The sequence below is a fragment of the Camelina sativa genome, chromosome 13 (assembly GCF_000633955.1).
Source record: "Camelina sativa cultivar DH55 chromosome 13, Cs, whole genome shotgun sequence".
Lineage (NCBI taxonomy): Eukaryota > Viridiplantae > Streptophyta > Magnoliopsida > Brassicales > Brassicaceae > Camelina > Camelina sativa.
In genome coordinates, this window is record NC_025697.1 from 5,529,397 (window position 1) to 5,549,687 (window position 20,291).

The window sequence follows — 20,291 nt, forward strand, 5'->3', positions numbered from 1 at the left end:
TTCCATCTTTGACGTCTCTCGTCAATGACTCGAGGTTGAGCCGTAAGATATCTCTCCTCTTGTTGTTTTAAAAACCTACCAAAAAAATATTCATTTCGCTCGGCCTTCTTCTTCTTGTTCCTCCAATGGCGGCTACTAGGGTTCGGTGTTGTCATAGCAATGCACCTTTCACAAGATTGCCGCTTACCCGCCACCGGAACTCGCCGACGCTACCGATTTCTCCGAATCGTGTCGATTTCTCTGCGCTGAAGGGATCAAAGAAATTGTCTTTATTACCCATTGGGGATGGCTCCTCGGTTACAAGGGTGTCAGGTTCAGGCTGCAGAAACAGTATACGAGCTGTATTGGATGAGAAGAAGACAGACGCGTTGACAGAGGTAGAGGAGAAGGGATTCACCTGCGTGATGAAGTTTGGTGGATCGTCGGTGGCGACAGCGGAGAGAATGAGGGAAGTTGCGGATTTGATTTTGACTTTTCCGGAAGAAAGTCCCGTCATTGTTCTCTCTGCAATGGGGAAAACTACAAACAATCTCTTGCTTGTAATGCTGAAATGCTCTCTCCCTTTTTCTCTGTTTTCTATTCAAAGGTTTGAACTTTTGATTTGAATTTCTCGTTTTGTTTTGTTGCTAGTAAAGGCGGGAGAGAAGGCTGTGTGTTGTGGTGTTTCTAATGCATCTGAGATTGAGGAGTTGAGCATTATAAAGGAATTGCATCTCAGGTTTTGGTTTTGTTTGGAAATATGATTAATTTGGTAACCTTAAGTCTTCTTTTCTTGCTTGCTGTTGGTTTTGGTTCTGATCAAGAATATGTGTTTATTGTTTTTTGTTGTTTCAGGACAGTGAAAGAGCTCAACATCGATCCTTCTGATATCTTGTGTAAGCATAGACCTTCCAACACTTGTAGCTTCATTCTTGCTTATTTTGAGTAGGCTCATAAATGTTTGATTGATGATGAATTTGGTAATATTCAAGAATTTATATGCATTGCTGTTTTTAAATTTTGGATACATTTTGCAGCATATTTGGAAGAACTGGAGCAACTCCTGAAGGGCATAGCCATGATGAAGGAGTTGACACTTCGAACCAGAGACTACCTAGTCTCTTTTGGAGAGTGCTTGTCTACGAGGATTTTCGCTGCCTATCTTAATAAACTCGGTGTCAAGGCACGCCAAGTATGTCCATCATCATATTCTAGTACTAGTTAAATTTTCTTAAATTATCTCATTTGGTTGACTAATTTAGTTAAATTGATATCTTGGTAGATTAAGCTCTTAAGTATTCAATCCATCTTTCAGTTTGGGTTCAGTTTCGATTTAGAAAATAATATAACCATGTTGAAAGTGTATGCTCTTTGAACTGGTCAGGAAATTTTTGTATTAGTTTGGTTTTGGTTGTCAAAGAACAGATATTTGTGTAGTTTATCTTTTGTTTGCTACACTTGCCTTGGTTTGAGCTTTCTTGCACATGCACTATGGCGACTCTAGTTGACATCTTGTTGCGATGTTCACTGATGCCCGGTTTGCTAACAAAGCTAAGTAGATTTATGGGTGATTACATTGCAGTATGATGCTTTTGAAATTGGGTTTATTACAACGGATGATTTCACAAACGGGGATATACTGGAAGCAACTTATCCAGCCGTTGCCAAGAGATTATTTGAAGATTGGATGCATGATCCTGCTGTTCCTATTGTAACGGGTTTCCTTGGGAAGGTATTTCTAACAGCTTACAGTCTACTGATAATCAGGATTTTCATTCATGTTTTTTCGTGGCTTGCCTCATTTTATTCATACAATAACAGGGTTGGAAAACTGGTGCGGTTACTACATTGGGTAGGGGTGGCAGTGATTTGACGGCAACCACAATTGGTAAAGCATTGGGTTTGAAAGAGATTCAGGTTCTTTTGCAGCCTCAAAATTTCATGTTTTCTTTTTAAACGTTGTGGACATCTCTGTTCAGTTTGGATTTTTTTTCCGTTGAGTAGGTGTGGAAAGATGTTGATGGTGTTTTAACATGTGACCCTACTATTTATAAACGAGCTACACCAGTACCATATCTGACATTTGATGAAGCAGCCGAGCTAGCTTATTTTGGTGCACAGGTCCTACTCTACTTGTATGCAATAATACTGAAGTCCAGTTATTAGAACTATCACATAATATTAATGGCAATGCTCATGTAAAGGAATAAAATTGTTGCTGCAGGTCTTGCACCCACAGTCAATGAGACCAGCAAGAGAGGGTGAGATTCCTGTAAGGGTTAAGAATTCTTATAACCCTAAAGCTCCTGGAACAATCATCACTAAAACAAGAGACATGACTAAGGTATAGAGTCTCCTAATTTGTGTTCTTTTTATGCAGCTCATGGGAGAACCTTTATAGAAAACCTTATACTTCTTTTTGTGACAGACTATTTTAACAAGCATTGTTCTGAAACGAAATGTGACCATGTTGGATATAGCAAGCACGCGAATGCTTGGTCAGGTTGGCTTCCTTGCGAAGGTAAAATTTTGTACATCTTAATATTTCGGAAGTTCATTCTTAAGATTTCATATATTAGCGCAAGGTCGGAACGGTGTTCTGCTCAGTTATTTTGGTTCTGTTGATAATCAACATAGCCTTTGTGGCTCCTTACTCTTTCATCCAGGTATTTTCGATATTTGAGGATCTTGGCATTTCCGTTGATGTTGTAGCCACTAGTGAAGTCAGTATATCTCTGACACTGGACCCTTCAAAACTTTGGAGCAGGGAACTGATTCAACAGGCAAGTTCTAGTAGAATCCCACACTTTAATTTCCAATTCATATATGCATGCTTATAAGGCCTTTTTTCTTTATCCTTGTAACAGGAGCTTGATCATGTAGTTGAAGAACTGGAGAAAATTGCAGTTGTGAATCTTCTAAAAGGAAGGGCAATCATCTCTCTAATCGGGAATGTTCAACATTCCTCCCTGATCTTAGAGAGGGTTAGCTCTTGCCTCCTAATAAGATTACTTTAAGATTCGAACAAAGAAAGATATTTCTTTTGCTTCTTACGTAATTGTTTCTAACTTTGGGCAGGCGTTTCATGTTCTATATACCAAAGGTGTTAATGTCCAAATGATATCACAAGGAGCATCCAAGGTAACACTGCTTATAACCGAGCTCTCTTTACGTCCTCACCTAACAAATGTTTTGTTTGTTTTGAAATCTTGTAGGTAAACATTTCCTTTATAGTAAACGATGCTGAAGCTGAAGGATGTGTTCAGGCCCTTCACAAATCCTTCTTCGAGAGCGGTGACCTCTCAGAGTTAATGATACAACCCAGACTTGGAAACGGTTCACCTGTTAGGACAATGCAAGTAGAAAACTGACTTGACAAGCTCATTGTTTGGTGTGCGTTGTTCTTTGTATTTCTTCCGAGTGTAGTATGTACGTTCGTCAAGAACTGCTTGTAGTTTTATGTTTAGGCACGGGAACTACTGGCTATCTTTCATTTCTTGTAAGACCAATTGTTTGGACCATTTTACGTTATCAAAGTTAACCAGTAACTCACAAGGATAAAGAAAAAGAAATATATAGATGTAACTGCAGATGTTCAGATCGGTGTGACAGATATGATGGTACAAGAACATTAGGCTAAAAGCTGTGCAGTTGTGTAAGCATGTGAACAAGCTCATCACTTGAAGGCCTGTCTGCCGGAAAGTCAGAAAGGCAGACAATGGTGATTCTTAAAGCCATTAACATTTCATCTTCTTCCACTTCCTCTCCAAGAATACTCTTATCTAACGCTTCTCGTGCTTCCCCGGATTGCTGCAAATGTTTAAGCCACTGTCCTAAGGTGCCTCCACTTGCAGCCTCTTCACAGAAAGGATGGGTCGGGTCTCTTCCAGTCAAAAGAACTCCCAGTATCATCCCAAAGCTGAATATGTCGCTTTTGTCTGTGTATCTGTCACAAGTATTTGCATCACCGTGTTAGTAAAAGAGAAGAATTAGCAGTTAACTCAAAAGGCAGTGGTGTTGATATTTGAAGCACCTGTTACTTTGAGAAGACTCAGGAGCAGAGTAGCAAGATACTGATGTGTGTGAACTAGGCATGATCTTGGCCAATCCGCAATCAGCAAGCCGAGGCTCAAACTCAGAATCCAACATCACATTTGTAGGTTTCAAGTTATAATGAAGTATCTGTGTCTCACAACTGAAATGAAGATACTGAAGCCCTTTCACAATCCCAACTGCAACTCTAAGCCTAATCTCCCATCCAAGCTCTACCTCCTTAGCTCTAACCTTATTCATCACATCCTCAAGACTACCATTCGGCATGTAATCATAAACGAGAGAGAACTCATCAGAATCGCGAACATAAGCTCTTAAACTCATCAGGTTCCTGTGTCTTAACCCAGCAAGAAGCTCAAGTTCCTTCTGCAACCGTCTCTTAACCGACTTGCTACCACTAGTTTCTGGTGAACCAACTCCTTCAAGAGAGCCTAGTCTCTTGACAGCAACCACTAGACCATTATCAAGCACCATCTTGTAGTATTTACCATTAGGGTCAGAACCAAGTAACTGAATACCATTACCAAGAGCAGCGTGAAGAGACTTAGGTGTGATTTTAGGGGAAAAAACCACAGGACCTTTGAGAATAGGGGTCTGTCTCATGTATTTGACAATGCAACGGACCAAGAAAGCTAAGACCAAGGCTGAAAGCAAACCGGTTAAAATCCCTGAGATGATGCTAATAACTATGACCTTGGAAGTGATTCTTGATTCGAGTAGTGTAGACGAAGCTGAAGTTGTGGATAAGTGTTTCACAGTTCTTCGGCGACAGTTTGTGCTTGTGGTCGTTCTTGAATTGAAGACTAAAAAGAAGAAGAGTAAGAGCAGAGTGATAGTGTTGCTATATCCGTTTCTTCCTCTTCTTCTTCTTCTCTGCTCCATTGCTGAGGAATAAAAGCTTTTTTCCAAGATTAGACAACAAATCTGAGAAAACCCAGAAAGGTGAAAGAAGCTGTTCAAAGCTTTTACATAAAAACCCGGAAAAGGTTTTTTAAGTACTTTATTTATTCTACAGTACTGAAGTGAACCTCTCCTATCCTCTCTTCTTCCAAAACCACATATATTCTCGAGAAAACCAATGAGAAACCAACAAGACAAAAAAATGGAATCAAAACTCAAAATCTTCACACAGAAGATGAATTAGAGAATATATCATTGGCTCACTCACAGATTCTTTATCTTAAAGTTCTCTCTTTTTGCCTTCTAAGAAAGCTTAATTATAAATAAAAAAACACCCATAATTTTTCTTGATAAGGGGGAGACACAAAAGTATCAAACTTTGGTATAGTATGTCTGAAAATAAACCCTCCAAAACTCAGTTCAGAACCCAAAAAAAAAAACAAAACAAAACTATCCCCGAAACAGTTTCAGTNAATTTTACTATATCTGAAACAAAAATAAAAACAAAACTATCCCCAAACTGTTTCAAGCTGAATTAATCCCAGTTAACCAAACACACACATGACACAACACTCTCTCTCTCTCTCTCTCTACAACTCTCTTTTCAATACACAGTATCTGCTAGACTGCGACCCTCTTTCCTCTCTCTCTCTCTCATCACAAAAAGCATGACCGAATCCGTTACTAACTGCAAAAAAAAAAAGGGTTCCCGCCTTACAGTGGGACCCACATTGTCAGGTGGTCGTGGTTAGGATGGGTCCCATGGGCCACGTAGACGGATGAAAGGGTAGCATCTGCTTCTCGTTTGCTTTCATGAGTGGCCGAAAGCAAGACATCGAGGTCCGTGCCTCGAGGGAGAGAGAGCTGAAACCCATTAAAAAAGATCTCACCCGTTGATTGATTACGAGGGTAAGTGAGATCTTGGCCGTTGGATGGATGAGAGGCTCGAGAATTTGTGCTACTTTTGTCTTAGCGTGTGTGATTTACACAAAAGTGGTCTGAGAATAATTGCTTTCTCTTCCCAGTCTTTCTTCTTTTTTCCCCCTTTGTATCAAAATTATTTTATGCGGGAGAGAGAGAGAGTACTTTTTATTCAAAGTTAGGTCTTGTTTTCCTATCTGAACCACGTTTTTATATTGTTATCTTTGGGTGAAAAAGCTTAACTAGGGTTAATTCACTATTATCAAAAGACTCAAAAGTGTGAATACAATGGGAATAAGTTGACCTATGCCCAAAATTGGCGTTATTGGCATTAACGCGTCATTATCTTTAGTTTTGTTTGTATGGACAAGAGAGATTCAAAAACCAAAATCAAACCATTCAAATTAAAATAGCTAATGAATAATTTTATGGTTATCAACTTATCACCTCCTCCAGAAGTGAACAAAACCGCAAGTACTTTGCTTACAAGTTTACAACGCCATGACATAACAAACTTAGGATGCTATATAGTCCCACATACACACAACACAATACACTATCATTTTTCCCAATATGCAGCCTATGTCCATCTATCACAAAAAACATTTTAATACATAACTTTAATTGGGGTCTTAGCTTGTAGCCGTTCTTTTTAGTTGTGACTGGATCTTGAAACCGTGAAAAGCAAGCGATGAAACATAGCTCCGTAAGTTCTATGCCCATGAGTCTCTGTATATTCTTATCAGCACTGTCTGTGATTGTATCCGTTTGTGTCCGAAAGGAGAGCAAGGACTTCTGGATCAGTAAATTTGGACTCTGCAGCAATATCAAGAGCGGTTTTGCCTTCTACGTTCATTGCTTCCGGGTCTGCTCCCCTGTAAATTTCACCCAGTTTGTTGTAAAGACATATTACCAAAGGAATTAGGCAGAGAAAATGTTTGGGAAGAAGAACCAACTCACCTAGTGAGTAGCAATCTTGCTATTACTGCTTTGCCTTTGATAATACAACAGTGCAGCGGCGTTTGACCACTTGAATCTGTGGCGTTTACATTTGCACCATATTGCAACAAAAGCTCTACCATCCCAATGTCTGCCTTCTCACAAGCACAGTGAAGCAGAGATGAACATCCGCTTCCCTCTGGAGAAATATTTGAAGAACTACCAGAGGTTCTATCCAGTAACTCATTCCTTAATCTGAGTAGAACATCTTCACGCTTCGGCCTTTCTGGTACTAATATTACTCTTGAAAGTGTTAACGAAGAGCTGGAAGATGATTGGTCATACACAAAATTCACATCCGCGTCACCATTGACAATTAGCCTATAAACAGCCTTTTTATCATTGCCACACACTGCGTCCCACATTTGTTGTGCAATTGATTGCGGGAAAGCACAGTCTCTCGATCTCCGAACAAATAGCTTCTCAGCATACTGTGAAATACAAAAAACAAAAAAAAGGAGTTTGAATGAGCTGTTCTGAACATTGCCTATGACAAAGCACAGAGAGAACACCATGATATATGCACTCGCTTTATAAAATAGCTTCAGTTATGTCCTACATAAGGAATCAAAATAAAGGGTAGAAGTTTAAAAACCTTAGCTTGTATATACTTCTCCTTGATAGAGATCATATCAGCATAGCTGGGTTTTCCAGTGACCATCACCCTGGATTTATCCGACCTGCGCATATTTGATGAAGTAAATTTAAAATTGTAATGTCTAGGTGATCAAAGTTACCATCACTCTTAATAAGAAAGCAAAAATGGAGTTTTTACCCCGTTAAGCCTGGGTCAACATGAAAGGTACTCCTTGAATGAAGTAATTCCTCCCAAACTGTGTTTGCAAAAGTATTTCCAAGAGCTTGGAACAAACTTATAACAGATGGCTCCCATACTTTCACGTCGAGAGTGAGTGACCTAACCTGTAGCAATGGCCAATAACCTTATGTCAAATTGAAGGTCGAGTCATGCAAAGTTCAAATTCTGTCACATGCTATATTGCTAATGAACATAACGGCTAGTGTCACTTTAAAATTCTAATGGACTTCTTTGCGTTCTTCCATGAGTTGGTTGTTATATTGCAAGCAATTAAGAGTTTTGGTGATTTACCTTAGATATATGCACACCAAGATTACGATGAACACCAGAGCATTCAATACAGACAAGAACCCCAAGATTTAAAGACGCCCAGTCTGGTTCAGGAGCTCCACAATCCGCACATTTCTCATTCCCACAGACCTTTCGTAACGCATCAATGGGCTTCTCACCCTTTCTAATAGACCGTTGCGGCTGAAAATTTCTTGATGGCCTTTCATGGTACCCTAAAAAGCTCCTCTCACATGCAAATTCATCAGTAGTAGGATGATCATATTCAGAACTTTCATATGAGCTACTTTCACTAGCAGATCGATGGTGACCACTTCCCATGGGACTACCAGGAAGACGCTGAAATGTAGTTTAAGGACAATCACCTAAATTGCATTGAGATTTACTATGAGCCTGGTCAGGCAAAAAATAATGATAATACTTACCTGTTCAGGGACCTGAGAACTAAGTAGCGATGCAATAACCCCTGTAATCTTTTCTATCCAATCCATTTGATCGAGTGCACTCTCAGCCTGCACTGACAAACATAAGTAAACACTGAGTGAAAACTATAAAAAGATAGGCAAACATGTAAACAATAAAAGGTTTAAGGCAGTAACAAACACTCTTGAGTCAAACCTGCAACGTGTAGTTTTTTGTAGGTGAAATGATCCTAAAGCAAAACCTCAGATCTGATTGATCAGCGTCGACTTTAATCGTTGAGGTGAGTAAGTTCACTGTATGACGAGCTACAGACTTCTCATCATGGACACCACCATGTCCATGACTATTCGAAGAAAGCCACCTACTAAGAAGTCCAGACCCAAGCTCGGAGCTATTTCTCTGTCCAGAAAGCTGGCTGCCAGACCCCTAAACATCAAATCATCCAAGTCAGAGTGTGCAAAGAAATGAGTCAAACAACAGACCGTTTGCATAATTCTGCTTCTTTTTTTCAAAAAATAATGAAAGATAAATATAAATACAAAACTCACAGATGGTTTGCTACACTGTTTTCGGTAATAATACAGCATTCCCCGGCTGTCAAGAACAAAAAACCGTCTTTTCCAGTCTCCTCTCAGATTTGAAGATCGTTTAGAGAGATAACCTTGCCTTATTGTTTGCACCTGAAAGCACCAAGAAATGTTAATAGTACTCTATGGAAGATGTGGCATTCATGTGTAAAAGACATTGATACCTTCCCCCTTGCAGCAGATTGCATAACGGCATCTATCATTTTGTGAGAGCTTCGACCTATCGCCTGTATGCCATCTCCATTCGGTGATCCATTAGAACCATTTGAACCCCACCTGCTCTCTCGATCAACCTGTCTTTTGTACTCCTGCATCTTTTCATTAAGTGCTGCTTGTTCATAATTTGATCTTTCTCTGGATTGTTGTGCATAGGTCAAGACCTGCAAAAAAAAGAATTAAGGTGAAACTATCTCAGCGTTCTCAATACATATGTGAAGACTCATACATAGTCTTAAAAGATAATTATAAACTCCAAATGTTCAGGGATCTATTACTTGAAGAAAATAAAAATCAAATTTAGACCAACCTGATTGATATATGGTTCCATCTGATGCAGTAATTCGTAACCCTGAAAGCACCCACATTCAGATTTTGACACAAACCTTTAAACTATATTACAATTCTGAAGAAGCATAACAAACTTACCTGTTTAAAATACCGAAGATGTGCATCCATCGTTCCGCTGACAGCTTCCAAAAATTCAAACCTTTTCTTAGCTTCAACATTTGAAAGAGCAGTCACCTGATCATTAATTAGGGAAGCCAATAAAAATATGGTTACTTCAACAATAACATGGATGTGACAGTACGTATATGACTTGCAAATTAAAATCAAAATCAAACGAAGGAAATTTACAAGGTTGAACCGAGCTTGCTCAAACATAGACCTCGAAGTGTGAAGTTCCTGTTAGTGTCAAAATATGTTAGTTATAACATAGGGAAACAAACTATACATGGTACTCAAAAGTATGCACCATACCTGTTCTAAAGCAGCAGCAACGTCACTTTTTGTACCTTTCCTCAAAGATAAAAACTTCTCACGGGCCTAAAGCACAATAGGAAGTTAAATTAGTTAATCTCCAGATAAGCATGGACCCAATTGTTACGAAACAGATATCATTATACTTCCAAGCTACAAATTTAATACTTAGTAACAGTTAGTGCTCAGAAAAGTAAGACGAATGAGAACTAGCTAGGTTTTGTAAATTTATACACAGCCTACAAAAGCAACACAAATAAAATCCCTCCCTCCATTATCCTAGCCTAGCCTTCCTCCATTAACGAGGAATGCTTCAGAAATAATTATTGAGCTCAACCCATTTTTTTGGTTGAAACTTTTCAAACAGATATTACATCTAGTCTAGAAAAAAAATGGGATGAGAATTTCTGGTCTTTCCAAACTTTTGTTTTGTAGTGCAAACCATATTAGCAGAGTGGGAGGGAAAAAAACGAAAAACCCTTGACAAAGGGATACCTGATCGTAGGTAATGCTAGCCTTGTCAAAGCGCTTCCGAGCTTCCTGTGACAAAAATGATCTCTCATGATCCATATCCAAATATAACCTTGCCAAGCTATCTTACTTGAACAAATAGAAGAAAGATATATCTAGACTAGCAAAATGTAAAGGCAGACTCAAGAAACTTAATTATATCTTTCGAATTCACTGGACCTTCTCTACAATAGTAACCTCAAAAACTATTTTAAAATATATTTTGTTTGGGGAAGGTTGACTACCGGAGTGCTGAAATCCCAAAGCCAAACAAGAAAAATTAAACATAATCCAGGATGTATGTCCTTCATTGTTTCATAGATATTTTAGTTGGTACTAATGGCCATTTAACTAAAAAAAAGAGAGATTTAGCCAAGAAGAAAGTAAACATCTTGTACCTTAACCTCATGCAAGTCCATATTGGCAAATTGAAGTAATCTGTCATTCAGTATATGTTCCACCTGACAATGAGAACTCATCAAAACTGAAACCTGAATTGAAAAGACTTGATCTGATCTAAATCTAACAATATCTTAAGGTGAATAAATCAATATAGCGGCAACTTTAGCTTGAAGGAAAACAAAACTATCATACGTTGATACCACAGAGGTATTAACAGAAAGAAGGCTGAGGATAAGGAGAAATGGAGAGAGCGTCAACAGTAACAAACTAACATACCTGTGATCGAAGAACTTCCTTATAAGTCCCAATTTCCCTCAGCGCAATTGTAAATTTTGTCATTACAGGTCCTGGCACATCAAGTTAGAGTTTATCAGCACCTGTTGATGAAACTAGTTTTTTTCCAATTCTTAACTGAGATATTCCCACCATAACCTGTGAATCTAACAATCCTAGCAAAGAGAGAGCGGAGAGAGCAAAAACAGGAACAACAATTTCACTCTGTTCAATTTAAGCCACCATAAATATGTGCTTCAAAATCTCAGATGACAAGTAGGCGCAAAAAGAATGGGGATAAAGAGACGATATGCTACTGCGAGTTTCTATAGGCTATGTGAGATCAGTCATGTACCTCCAAAAGCCACACTTATTGGATCATTATGGCCTCCACCAAATGTTTCAAGGGCACTTGCGAAAGCAATGTCCCCATCATATGCCTCGCCTAGCCCTTCACTGTAACAAGAAAAAAGGATAATCTATCTCTGTTAAAAGATATGTTCTCATGTTTCTTCAAGCCGGAAGAAATGTAGAGCTATAATTCTAAATTTGGAGCATACGTGTATTTCCGGCATCCTTTGTAGAACTTGAGACTTCTTTCCCGCAATATTTCCGCACTCTCCTCCATGCTTTGTAACTGTTTCAGAAAAATATATTAATGTAAAAACACACAGCTGGAAGGCAAAGTACATAACGCGAACATCGAGAAACAACCCTTTGTCAAAGAAACCGCAGGTCCGCAACTATGGACAACCCAAAAAAACATAGTGATTTAGGCACAGAGAATTGTAACTACACTAAAGGAACTTCCTTTACATTTAAGCTGCAAAAACACTTCTGCTCCTTCTCTTGTGTCCATTGGAGTATATATATAGCAAATGTCGGACTAAAAAGTGAGCATGAGAATACTAACTAAGTGGGATACAAGTGTTAAGTGTATCAGCCCTGCCAGAGTCAGAGACACAAACATGTGAAGTGGATCATAAGTCAATTCACAATTCACCAGCAAAACAAGGCAGAGCGCGAATATAGGCAGGCCAGTCAAATAATTTTGCCAAACCAATTTCTCAGTGACACAAATAAATTGAACCTTCCAACACAAAATTTGGGGGTATAAATGTCGGTGAATACTACAAAATTCCAGACATAAAACATCCAAAAAAATTGTATCTGTTCATAACCTAGTATGACACAAATTGAACCTAGCTAGCACACTAAAAGACTGAACAGATGAGGACAACAAACAAAGACAGGAACAAAGAAAGATATGTAGAAGAAACAAACCTGTTTGACAAAAAAAAAAAAAAAAAAAAAACCTGTTTGCGGAACATGGGAGAGTCATCAAGCTTGGTGAAATGCATTTTGAGCAAATTCTAACTTCCTCTTCTTCGACAACAAACAGCAATTAACATCCCACAAACAAAAACAAACAAACACAAAAACCAAAAACCTAAAAGCTAAAGACCATCACTTTTTTTTTTTTACTCACACAGAGGCCATAAAACGAAGAAACAAAAAAAAAACGTGAGATCCTCTACTTCCAAAAGCTTTCCCGAAATATCAAAGAAACCAAACAAACCCCGATGATCTTACAAAAAGTCTCGAGCCTTGTGTTTGTGTAAATTTCGAGTTTGGTTTTTTTTTGTTTTCTCCTCGCGAAATCGAGAAAACAGTAAAGAGGGGGGATTGTGATTTTTAGGTGAAGTGTCTCGGGAGAAGAGAAAAAAAAAGAAAAGAGAAAGAAAAAAAAAACTTCACCGTCTCTGTTAGTAAAAAATTTAACCACAAAAAGACGGCGAAAACTGTGCCGTTTTGATTACCGCCGCTGATCGTGAAGGTTGGTAAGATACGACGCCGTTTTGCAGAGTGTGTAAAAAAATTATAAAGAGAGGAGAGGGAGACTGAGACTGTGCTATGCTTTCTCTCTGTAACAGTGGTGGTGGTCATCTGAGAGAAACAAAAGGACTTAAGACTTTTCTCCACGCTCATTCTTTGCGCGTGTTAGATTGAGAACTAGGGGCTGGGCAAAAAAACCGAAATCTAAAAAACCAAACTGAAATAAATGATTTGGTTTGGTTATGATTAAATCTAAAAACTTGTTTGATTTTTATTTTATTTAAGTATTTGGTTTAGGTTTAGTCTGGTTAAAAACCAAAAAACCGGAACCAAATAGTGATACATATAATTTTTAAATGGTTTTATTTTGATAAAACAGAAAAAACCATAAACCAAAAAAATCAAACCGTAACTAAATCGAACTACATATGATTTCTTTATAGTTCAATTTTTATAAAACCAAAAAAAACCATAAACAAAAAAAAATCGAACCGAAACCAAACCGAGAAACCGAAAGTCGAGCCTTTTTCTCAAAGTGAAATGAAGAGGCGCGCGTAGCGTCCGTGAGACTCTCTTGAGTGGGGGGTTTGAATAGAGTGTGGGACCCGTTATCTGGTTGCTTCTCCATTACCTTTTGTTCCGGAGAGACAGAGAGGTCAGTGGGGTATAAATGATTCCTTCTTTTTTTTTTTTACATTTTTATATGAAATTTAAACCTCTTTATTATTATTAGTGTGTGGAAACAAAAACAAAAAATTGTAAAAAGCAAAAAGAAAAGTGAAATTTTGAAGAAAAAAAATGGACACGATGATCTTATTACTTTTATTTTTTATTTTTCAAACTTTACAGTCGCATATGATAATTAAATATTGTTGGATTTCAAAATCCCCCCATTGTTTTAGTTTAAAAATGTATATTATATCATCATCTCTCTTGACTCTTGTCCAGCTAGTAGTACAAGATTTGTTTATTCATTCATTTACTCATTTATATTCTCTAACCAAGATCGTGTTATATCTACCATCTATGTTTTAAGATTTTGTTCTAACTGTAGTTATAATTCTTGTTTTTTAAAATATCCGGTAAAACTCCAATATGTTCATGTGTTGTCTACTCATTTATATTCTCTAACCAAGATCGTGTTATATCTACCATCTATGTTTTAAGATTTTGTTCTAACTGTAGTTATAATTCTTGTTTTTTAAAATATCCGGTAAAACTCCAATATGTTCATGTGTTGTCTACTCATTTATATTCTCTAACCAAGATCGTGTTATATCTACCATCTATGTTTTAAGATTTTGTTCTAACTGTAGTTATAATTCTTGTTTTTTAAAATATCCGGTAAAACTCCAATATGTTCATGTGTTGTCTACTCATTTATATTCTCTAACCAAGATCGTGTTATATCTACCATCTATGTTTTAAGATTTTGTTCTAACTGTAGTTATAATTCTTGTTTTTTAAAATATCCGGTAAAACTCCAATATGTTCATGTGTTGTCTACTTTGTTCTGATGTATATTAATCTGGTCTCTCTTCTTATCATATACTATATTCGTATGTTTTCTCTCTCATATGATTTCATATCTATATGCTATGGATCTACAATAGTATCACTTTTAGATCTCTCTTTTCCTTTTTAGCCTGTCGCCTCTTTCATTTCCTTAGTATAGATATTATAGACCTTAAAATAAAAATAACATGATCTATAATAGTGTCTAAATAATTCAGTGACTGAACTAGGCCGATAATGGGCCAACTTGTAGGAAATTTATTTACACCAGGCCCAATTAATAAAAATGGCCATTTAAATTTCCTTTTATTTAAAAAGTATCACACGGAAGGCGGTGTGCTTTCCTTCCTTCCTTCTTCTTCCATTACTCTCGCCCAATCGATATTGTGTGTGTGTGTGTGTTTTTTTCCAATTTCTAATTTGCTCCCTTCCCAATGGCGTCGTCTTCTGGATCAGCCGACGAGGATTTCCAATCTCGCGTTGCGAAGAGCTTCGGATCTCTCGCCTTCTCTCGACCTTCTTCTTCCAAGTTTTCTACATCTTCTGCTCCGGCGTCGCGGCAGCAGCAATCCGGGTCGGTGTGGAGTGTCTCCGGCACAGAAGTTGAGAAACGGGAGTGGAATCGAGATTCGTACGATAGGGATGAGATTCCTTGTGCGTCATCGTTCGACGAGATTCTGAGACAGCAGAGGATCTCCTCTAACACTGCTCGAAAGCCTCTAGAGGATGATCTCAAAGATATTGATGGCGGCGAGGATTTTGATGGTGACTGGAGTATCAGAGCCTCCATGGGCCTTGACCGCACTCTCGACGATGAGGTAATATCAATTTTGGTCTCTTCACCATTGTTTCTCATTGCTTCGCTAGTTAAAATTTAGGGGAACATTGTTTGTTGTTGGTCCTTCTCTCGTGGATTTGGTAGATTCATATGAGAATTCTGAGTTTGAAAAACTTAAGAGCATTGAGTATTTGTACGTGAATTTTCAACCTATATAGCCATCTTTGAGATTCTGGAATTTGATTCTTTAAATATTAAGGCTGTTTGTAGGGAGTAGTTGTCGCTTTCATTGATACTGAGGTGTGCTTCTATGAATTATGCTTCTTTCCGCAGGCAGAAGAAGATGAGTATGATAAAGTGGCACTAGGGAAAGAGAATGACGTTGAAGGTTTGTCTATGAAAGATTCTCTTTCGGCACAAAAGTTGAGAAACGGGAGTGGAATTGGCTGGACTCGGGACCCACGTGCTAACTATGTTGCTGCACAAATTAGGCTCAAGGAAGACGAAATCGAGGCCAATAAACTTAAAGCTTTTGTTGCCAAACAACCCTCGGAAAGCAAAGAGCCTCACTCAGGAGGAGAATCATCTAAAGCTGTGCCACCAAAACCTATACTTAAAAGGAAGGAGGATACTTCAGATTCAGAAGGAAAGACAGGCAAGCGAGTCAGGTTTGATGTTGTATCTGAAGAAACATTAAAGAAGCCTGAAGATACTTCTACTACCTCCTCGAAAAGCATGTCTCATCAAAGTAAAAATTGTGCTAGGGTACCGGATTACCTGCTAAATCCTTCCAAGTATACCCGTTACACCTTTGATCCATCTTGTGAATTGAATGATAAGTCCCCAACAGGAGAGTACATGGACAGTCCCAAGGCTGTAGAAGGATTAGAAACTTCAGATTCAGAATCATTCAAGGTGTCCTTTCTTCCACAGAAGAAGACCAAGGACGTCAGAGAAGATGGTAATAACTGTAGTGAGACGAAGCCTATTGTAGCTGGTGAGGTGGCAGAAGATGAGAGACCAAGTGCAAAAGAAGATGGGGTTACTGAAATAGGAGAATTAGAGAGTGGGGTTACTGAAATAGGAGAATTAGAGAGCTCCACCAATTTCCAAAAGAATGGCCGTCAATATCGTGCCAAGCCAACTGTAGATGAAACAGTTGTCTGATCGATCTTCCACGAACAAGTTGGTTGAAAACGCTGGAGGGCGATGAAGTTGGTGTCCATCAGATACAAACATGTAGCATCTTTTAGCAGCACATGTAATAAATTTTTATTTCCTAGACTTCTTTTTTACCCAGATTAGAGATTATATACAGCAAAAGTATGGTAACGTAGTATGAAACAGTTTGCCTTTGAGAGTGGTAGATAGAACACGCAGAAGAGAGTCTAAAGCTACCTCAACTTCTTGGAAGCTATCTTGACCAGAGAGAGATGTTTGGTTTCAACTCTGGTGAATCGTTTCTGGGTAGATTCCAGGGTTAAAGAAAGACATGGTTTTGAACACGAAAATTGTAATCTACTTGTGGATGAGGAAGACTACTTGATCATGGAGAGAGCCTCCTTTTGGTGAGGCAGGGAAAATAAAGATTTGTGGAATTTATGAGCAGGTAAAAGTCTGTTGATGTTGAGAAAGAAGGTAACCTCTTTTTGTTTTATTTCGATTTAGTTCAAACTTTAGATTAATTAAAGATTTTGCAAGCAAAACTCTCGTTACTTGAGCAGTGGCTTATTGTTCCTTCAATTTGGGATTCTGTTTTTACGGGGTTTCAGCTTATGGTTTGATTTATGGTTTGATCAAAAGTCCCACTCGGTGTTACAGTGTTTGTTAATCCGAAGATACACTGGTCTGAATATATCTGGTTGGTTTTAAACGATATGCCTAGATGTTTGTATTACGAAAGCAGGAAAAATGGGAGGGACGGACACAATTATACTGTTGTTGAGCCTTGAACGACTTTCATAAACTCTTTTGACGTTATTATGTGAACATGATGGCTCAGTACCACAAATACATATCTCATGGATAACTCTTTTTAACCATGGCCTCTTCATTTCTGCGTACGGATGCATGTATAAGATGTTACATTTACTCTAATTTGACATTTATGAAAGATACGTGTGTTTTGGAAGGAAGGACACACCAAAAAATCCCACTTGGTGTGCATTTTTAAAAGTCAGATGAAGATGGAGACGACTTGGACGTTTTTTTTTCTTTAAATCAAAATTGCGTTTTGACGTTTTGCTTTAAATTAGGAAACGACGTTAAAGCTAAGGTTTTACTTGGAATATCGTTTTCATATTCCAGAAAATTTCAGAAAATTCGAGAAAATTTCTGGGCAATATCCCTCCAAGGACCACATAGTTCCACTAAATCGAAGTCTTAGTTGGAAGGTCAACCTCAAACCGTTGTGTTTTGTCTTGGATCCGTTCAGAAATTTCAGAGCAACTAGAAGCAACGCATAAATGCTGCCATTATATAAAATTTGCTTAAGAGGTTTATATAAATTAAAAATATTCCTCAGAAATCTATCAAATACTAATGTTTCAATTTTCAAACAAACCGAATATAATTAAATTAATAAATTATTAATATATAAAAATAAATTAACATTTTAGGATTCTCTTATATAAAGATTTAAAAAAAAAAATTAAGAACGGAAGAGATTACAAGAGAATAAATTTGGTTTTACCGTTTCCGGCAGTTGTATTAATTTAAGATGAATTAACAATGTTTGGTTTGGTTGAAGAAAAAAACACATGGTACCGTTGGGTAGGATAAGACTACGATTGGAGGTTACACGACAACCATTTAATAACATCAGTGATACCACTGGATCGTACTGCCTGTGCTATTGTCTCTTATTGATCTTTATATTATTGTTTTGGTTTTTGGTTTAGTTTCACAAAAATTTCCAATAGAAAATGAATCCATTGTAATTGAGTGGATCTATCTGGAGAGAAGAAGATACGAGACTCTGTCGCAGGTGAGTTTAAAGTCTCTTGCTGTTCAATTTCGTGGTCTTTTCTGATTATCTATTAACTTTGCTGCGTTAACGAAACTATTCTTATTCCAAAATATATATGGTTACCAAACCGGTACATATTTGAAACGAGTTCATTGTTTATATAATATGATATTGAAACTTCGTTTGCAATTTCTAGTCTTCATAACGACTCACAAGTGACATCTAAATATATCGTCTTTTATTATTTTATATTGGACTCTCTGAGTCTGTGTAGACTGGAGAGAGTCTCTTTGCGGTCTTTGTGTATGTTTTTTTTTTTCCGAGTAAATGACTCACAGTGAAGAGTCTTTGTGTATGTATTTTAATTTTCTTGCGCAAAATTTTTATCATAATTTGTAAGTACAATTCTTAATTGCTAGAATTTCATTGAGAGTTTCTCCTTAATTTCCTCGCGTTTTCCTGACTTTATTGAATCAAATAGACAGATATCAACAAAAAGAAAAAGANTTTTTTTTTTTTTTTTTTTTTTTTTTTTTTATAAAAGGTTAAATTTTATACCAAATTTTCTGTTTTTCTGTACAAAAGAAAATAAGAAGCTAGAAAGAAAAGCTAATACAATGGAAATAAAGAGCTAGAAGGGAATTTGGGGAGTCAGTCGATCCTGGCAGCGAGATAAGGCGGTTGGGAATAGTTCGATCCACCTTGGCTTGAAGCGTTGCGGAAGGGGTGGCGACATTGGTGAAGACTCTGGCATTGCGTTCCCGCCACAGAAGGTAACAAGCGACTTGCAGGACAAGCTTGAGGAGAATAGACAGCTGGGCTTGAGGAGGTTGCCGAGTTTGAGAGATCCAGGTGGAGACTGCAGTTAGATCAGTAGGTGGGGAGGGCGAAATCCATGAAGCAAAAGCCTCCCAAACCTCCTTAGAATACGCACAAGAGAAAAACAGATGTTCATGACTTTCTATCCCAGACGAACAGAGGACACAATCCGGAGGTATATTCATCCCCCAAGCTAGTAGTCTGTCTCTAGTGGGTAGCCTGCGTTGAAAAGCCAGCCATGTGATAAACGAATATCTCGGAACCGCTGCTTTGAACCAGACCGTCTTACACCAAGGCACTTGCGCAGAGGAAGATCGAAGTAACTCCCAAGTTGCCTGAGAAGAGAATGTGGTTGCGTATGTGTTGGCCGATCGTTTCCAGAGATAGACATCATCCCCTTTGTCATCCTCAGGAGGAGAGATGGTCGTAAGAGTGGCCATAAAATCTTGCTGGGAGACTGATCTAGCAGCAGGTAACCTCCAATCTCCATTCTGAACCGCAACGACAACTCTTGCACTCAGCTGTATTCTGAGCTGTCGGGGTCCATTCCTCCCAATGAAATCAACTAACGGGCCATGTGCACACCAAGTGTCATGCCAGAAAGATGCCGTTCGTCCATTACCGAGTTCACAACGCATGAGATCCTTGAGAAAGTGTCTGTGTTTTAGCATGTCCCTTACCGTTCTAGGGAGTCTTTGAGAGTCTTCCATGATCCAGAAACTTTTCCGGTGGAAGACGTTGCAATGCAACCAAGCAACCCACAGCGAGCCCGCCTTTGCAAAGAAGTTCCACAACAGTTTCAACTGGAACACGACCTGGAAGTCCTGCAATCTCCTGATGCCTAACCCTCCTTCCGCCTTTGGTTTACAGACATCATCCCACGCCACTCTCGTACCCCGTGCAGACTCAGTCTTATTTTTCTAGAGGAAACCAGCACAAAGGGAATCCACCTTCTCGTAGAACTTTTTGGGTAGGGCGAAGACAGAGCTCCAGAAATTCACCATACCGTAGATCACAGAACAAATGAGTCTGATCTTACCGGAGAAGGATAAGCTTTTGATAGTCCACGTATGCAGCTTCGATGTTATCCTCTCCAAGAAAGGCTGCAGAGTTGCAAAGGAGATCCTCGCGGGGTTGAGTGGCAGTCCTAGATACCGAGTGGGAAACGACCCCACTTTAATGCCTGTCAAAGCACTTAAAACATCGACTTGAATCTCCGAGTAGCCCCCAAAGAAGATTTCGGAC

The 20,291-nt window shown here is 38.4% G+C and overlaps 5 protein-coding genes across 7 annotated transcripts in view; 3 read left to right on the top strand and 2 right to left on the bottom strand.

The window, feature by feature from the left end:
- LOC104735327 (aspartokinase 1, chloroplastic) lies at positions 33-3,534 on the top strand. Its single transcript, XM_010455088.2, has 13 exons — positions 33-539; positions 636-718; positions 835-875; positions 1,017-1,171; positions 1,562-1,711; positions 1,801-1,896; positions 1,984-2,100; positions 2,204-2,323; positions 2,408-2,500; positions 2,646-2,762; positions 2,847-2,963; positions 3,058-3,120; positions 3,195-3,534. Exons 1-13 carry the CDS (start codon positions 126-128, stop codon positions 3,348-3,350), a joined length of 1,722 nt encoding a protein of 573 aa, XP_010453390.1. The 5' UTR covers positions 33-125; the 3' UTR covers positions 3,351-3,534.
- Positions 3,538-5,397, bottom strand: LOC104735326 (inactive leucine-rich repeat receptor-like protein kinase CORYNE). The gene is made up of 2 exons (XM_010455086.2): positions 4,013-5,397; positions 3,538-3,925 (listed from the first exon to the last, which is right to left on the bottom strand). The coding sequence occupies exons 1-2, from the start codon at positions 4,912-4,914 to the stop codon at positions 3,616-3,618; spliced, it is 1,212 nt and encodes a 403-aa protein (XP_010453388.1). The 5' UTR covers positions 4,915-5,397; the 3' UTR covers positions 3,538-3,615.
- LOC104735328 (ADP-ribosylation factor GTPase-activating protein AGD3-like) lies at positions 6,252-12,772 on the bottom strand (the record flags this gene model as incomplete). The annotated part of the gene is given in 19 exon segments (XM_010455089.2): positions 6,252-6,728; positions 6,814-7,283; positions 7,448-7,532; positions 7,628-7,773; positions 7,961-8,296; positions 8,383-8,469; positions 8,576-8,806; positions 8,929-9,060; positions 9,132-9,347; positions 9,494-9,535; positions 9,613-9,708; positions 9,823-9,870; positions 9,946-10,011; positions 10,441-10,485; positions 10,854-10,916; positions 11,134-11,204; positions 11,486-11,586; positions 11,691-11,767; positions 12,447-12,772. Coding segments are annotated over 19 exon segments (2,490 nt in total). The 3' UTR covers positions 6,252-6,595.
- On the top strand, positions 14,799-17,030 carry LOC104735329. 2 transcript variants are annotated; one of them, XR_759447.2, is made up of 3 exons: positions 14,799-15,299; positions 15,593-16,520; positions 16,607-17,030. XR_759447.2 is itself a non-coding variant. In XM_010455091.2 (2 exons), exons 1-2 carry the CDS (start codon positions 14,916-14,918, stop codon positions 16,424-16,426), a joined length of 1,218 nt encoding a protein of 405 aa, XP_010453393.1. In that variant the 5' UTR covers positions 14,799-14,915; the 3' UTR covers positions 16,427-17,030. The 2 variants fall into 2 exon arrangements, 1 of the variants encoding a protein (XP_010453393.1); XM_010455091.2 differs by having other exon boundaries at positions 15,593-17,030.
- The window catches only part of LOC104735330 (4-substituted benzoates-glutamate ligase GH3.12), a 22,014-nt gene continuing 19,813 nt past the window's right edge, over positions 18,091-20,291 (top strand). Inside the window, exon 1 of one of the 2 annotated variants that reach the window (XM_010455094.2) lies at positions 18,091-18,245. The gene's annotated coding sequence lies outside the window, so the exon portion shown is untranslated. The remainder of the gene's footprint in view (positions 18,246-20,291) is intronic. The other variant, XM_010455092.2, reaches the window with a different exon arrangement.

Coding starts and splice junctions, on each gene's coding strand:
- LOC104735329 (XM_010455091.2), top strand. CDS start 14,916: ATGGCGTCGTCTTCTGGATCAGCCGACGAGGATTTCCAATCTCGCGTT. Junction 15,300..15,592: donor ACCGCACTCTCGACGATGAG/GTAATATCAATT, acceptor TTCTTTCCGCAG/GCAGAAGAAGATGAGTATGA.
- LOC104735326 (XM_010455086.2), bottom strand. CDS start 4,914: ATGGAGCAGAGAAGAAGAAGAAGAGGAAGAAACGGATATAGCAACACT. Junction 3,926..4,012: donor GAGTCTTCTCAAAGTAACAG/GTGCTTCAAATA, acceptor TACTTGTGACAG/ATACACAGACAAAAGCGACA.
- LOC104735327 (XM_010455088.2), top strand. CDS start 126: ATGGCGGCTACTAGGGTTCGGTGTTGTCATAGCAATGCACCTTTCACA. Junction 2,101..2,203: donor TAGCTTATTTTGGTGCACAG/GTCCTACTCTAC, acceptor TTGTTGCTGCAG/GTCTTGCACCCACAGTCAAT. Junction 2,324..2,407: donor AAACAAGAGACATGACTAAG/GTATAGAGTCTC, acceptor TTTTTGTGACAG/ACTATTTTAACAAGCATTGT.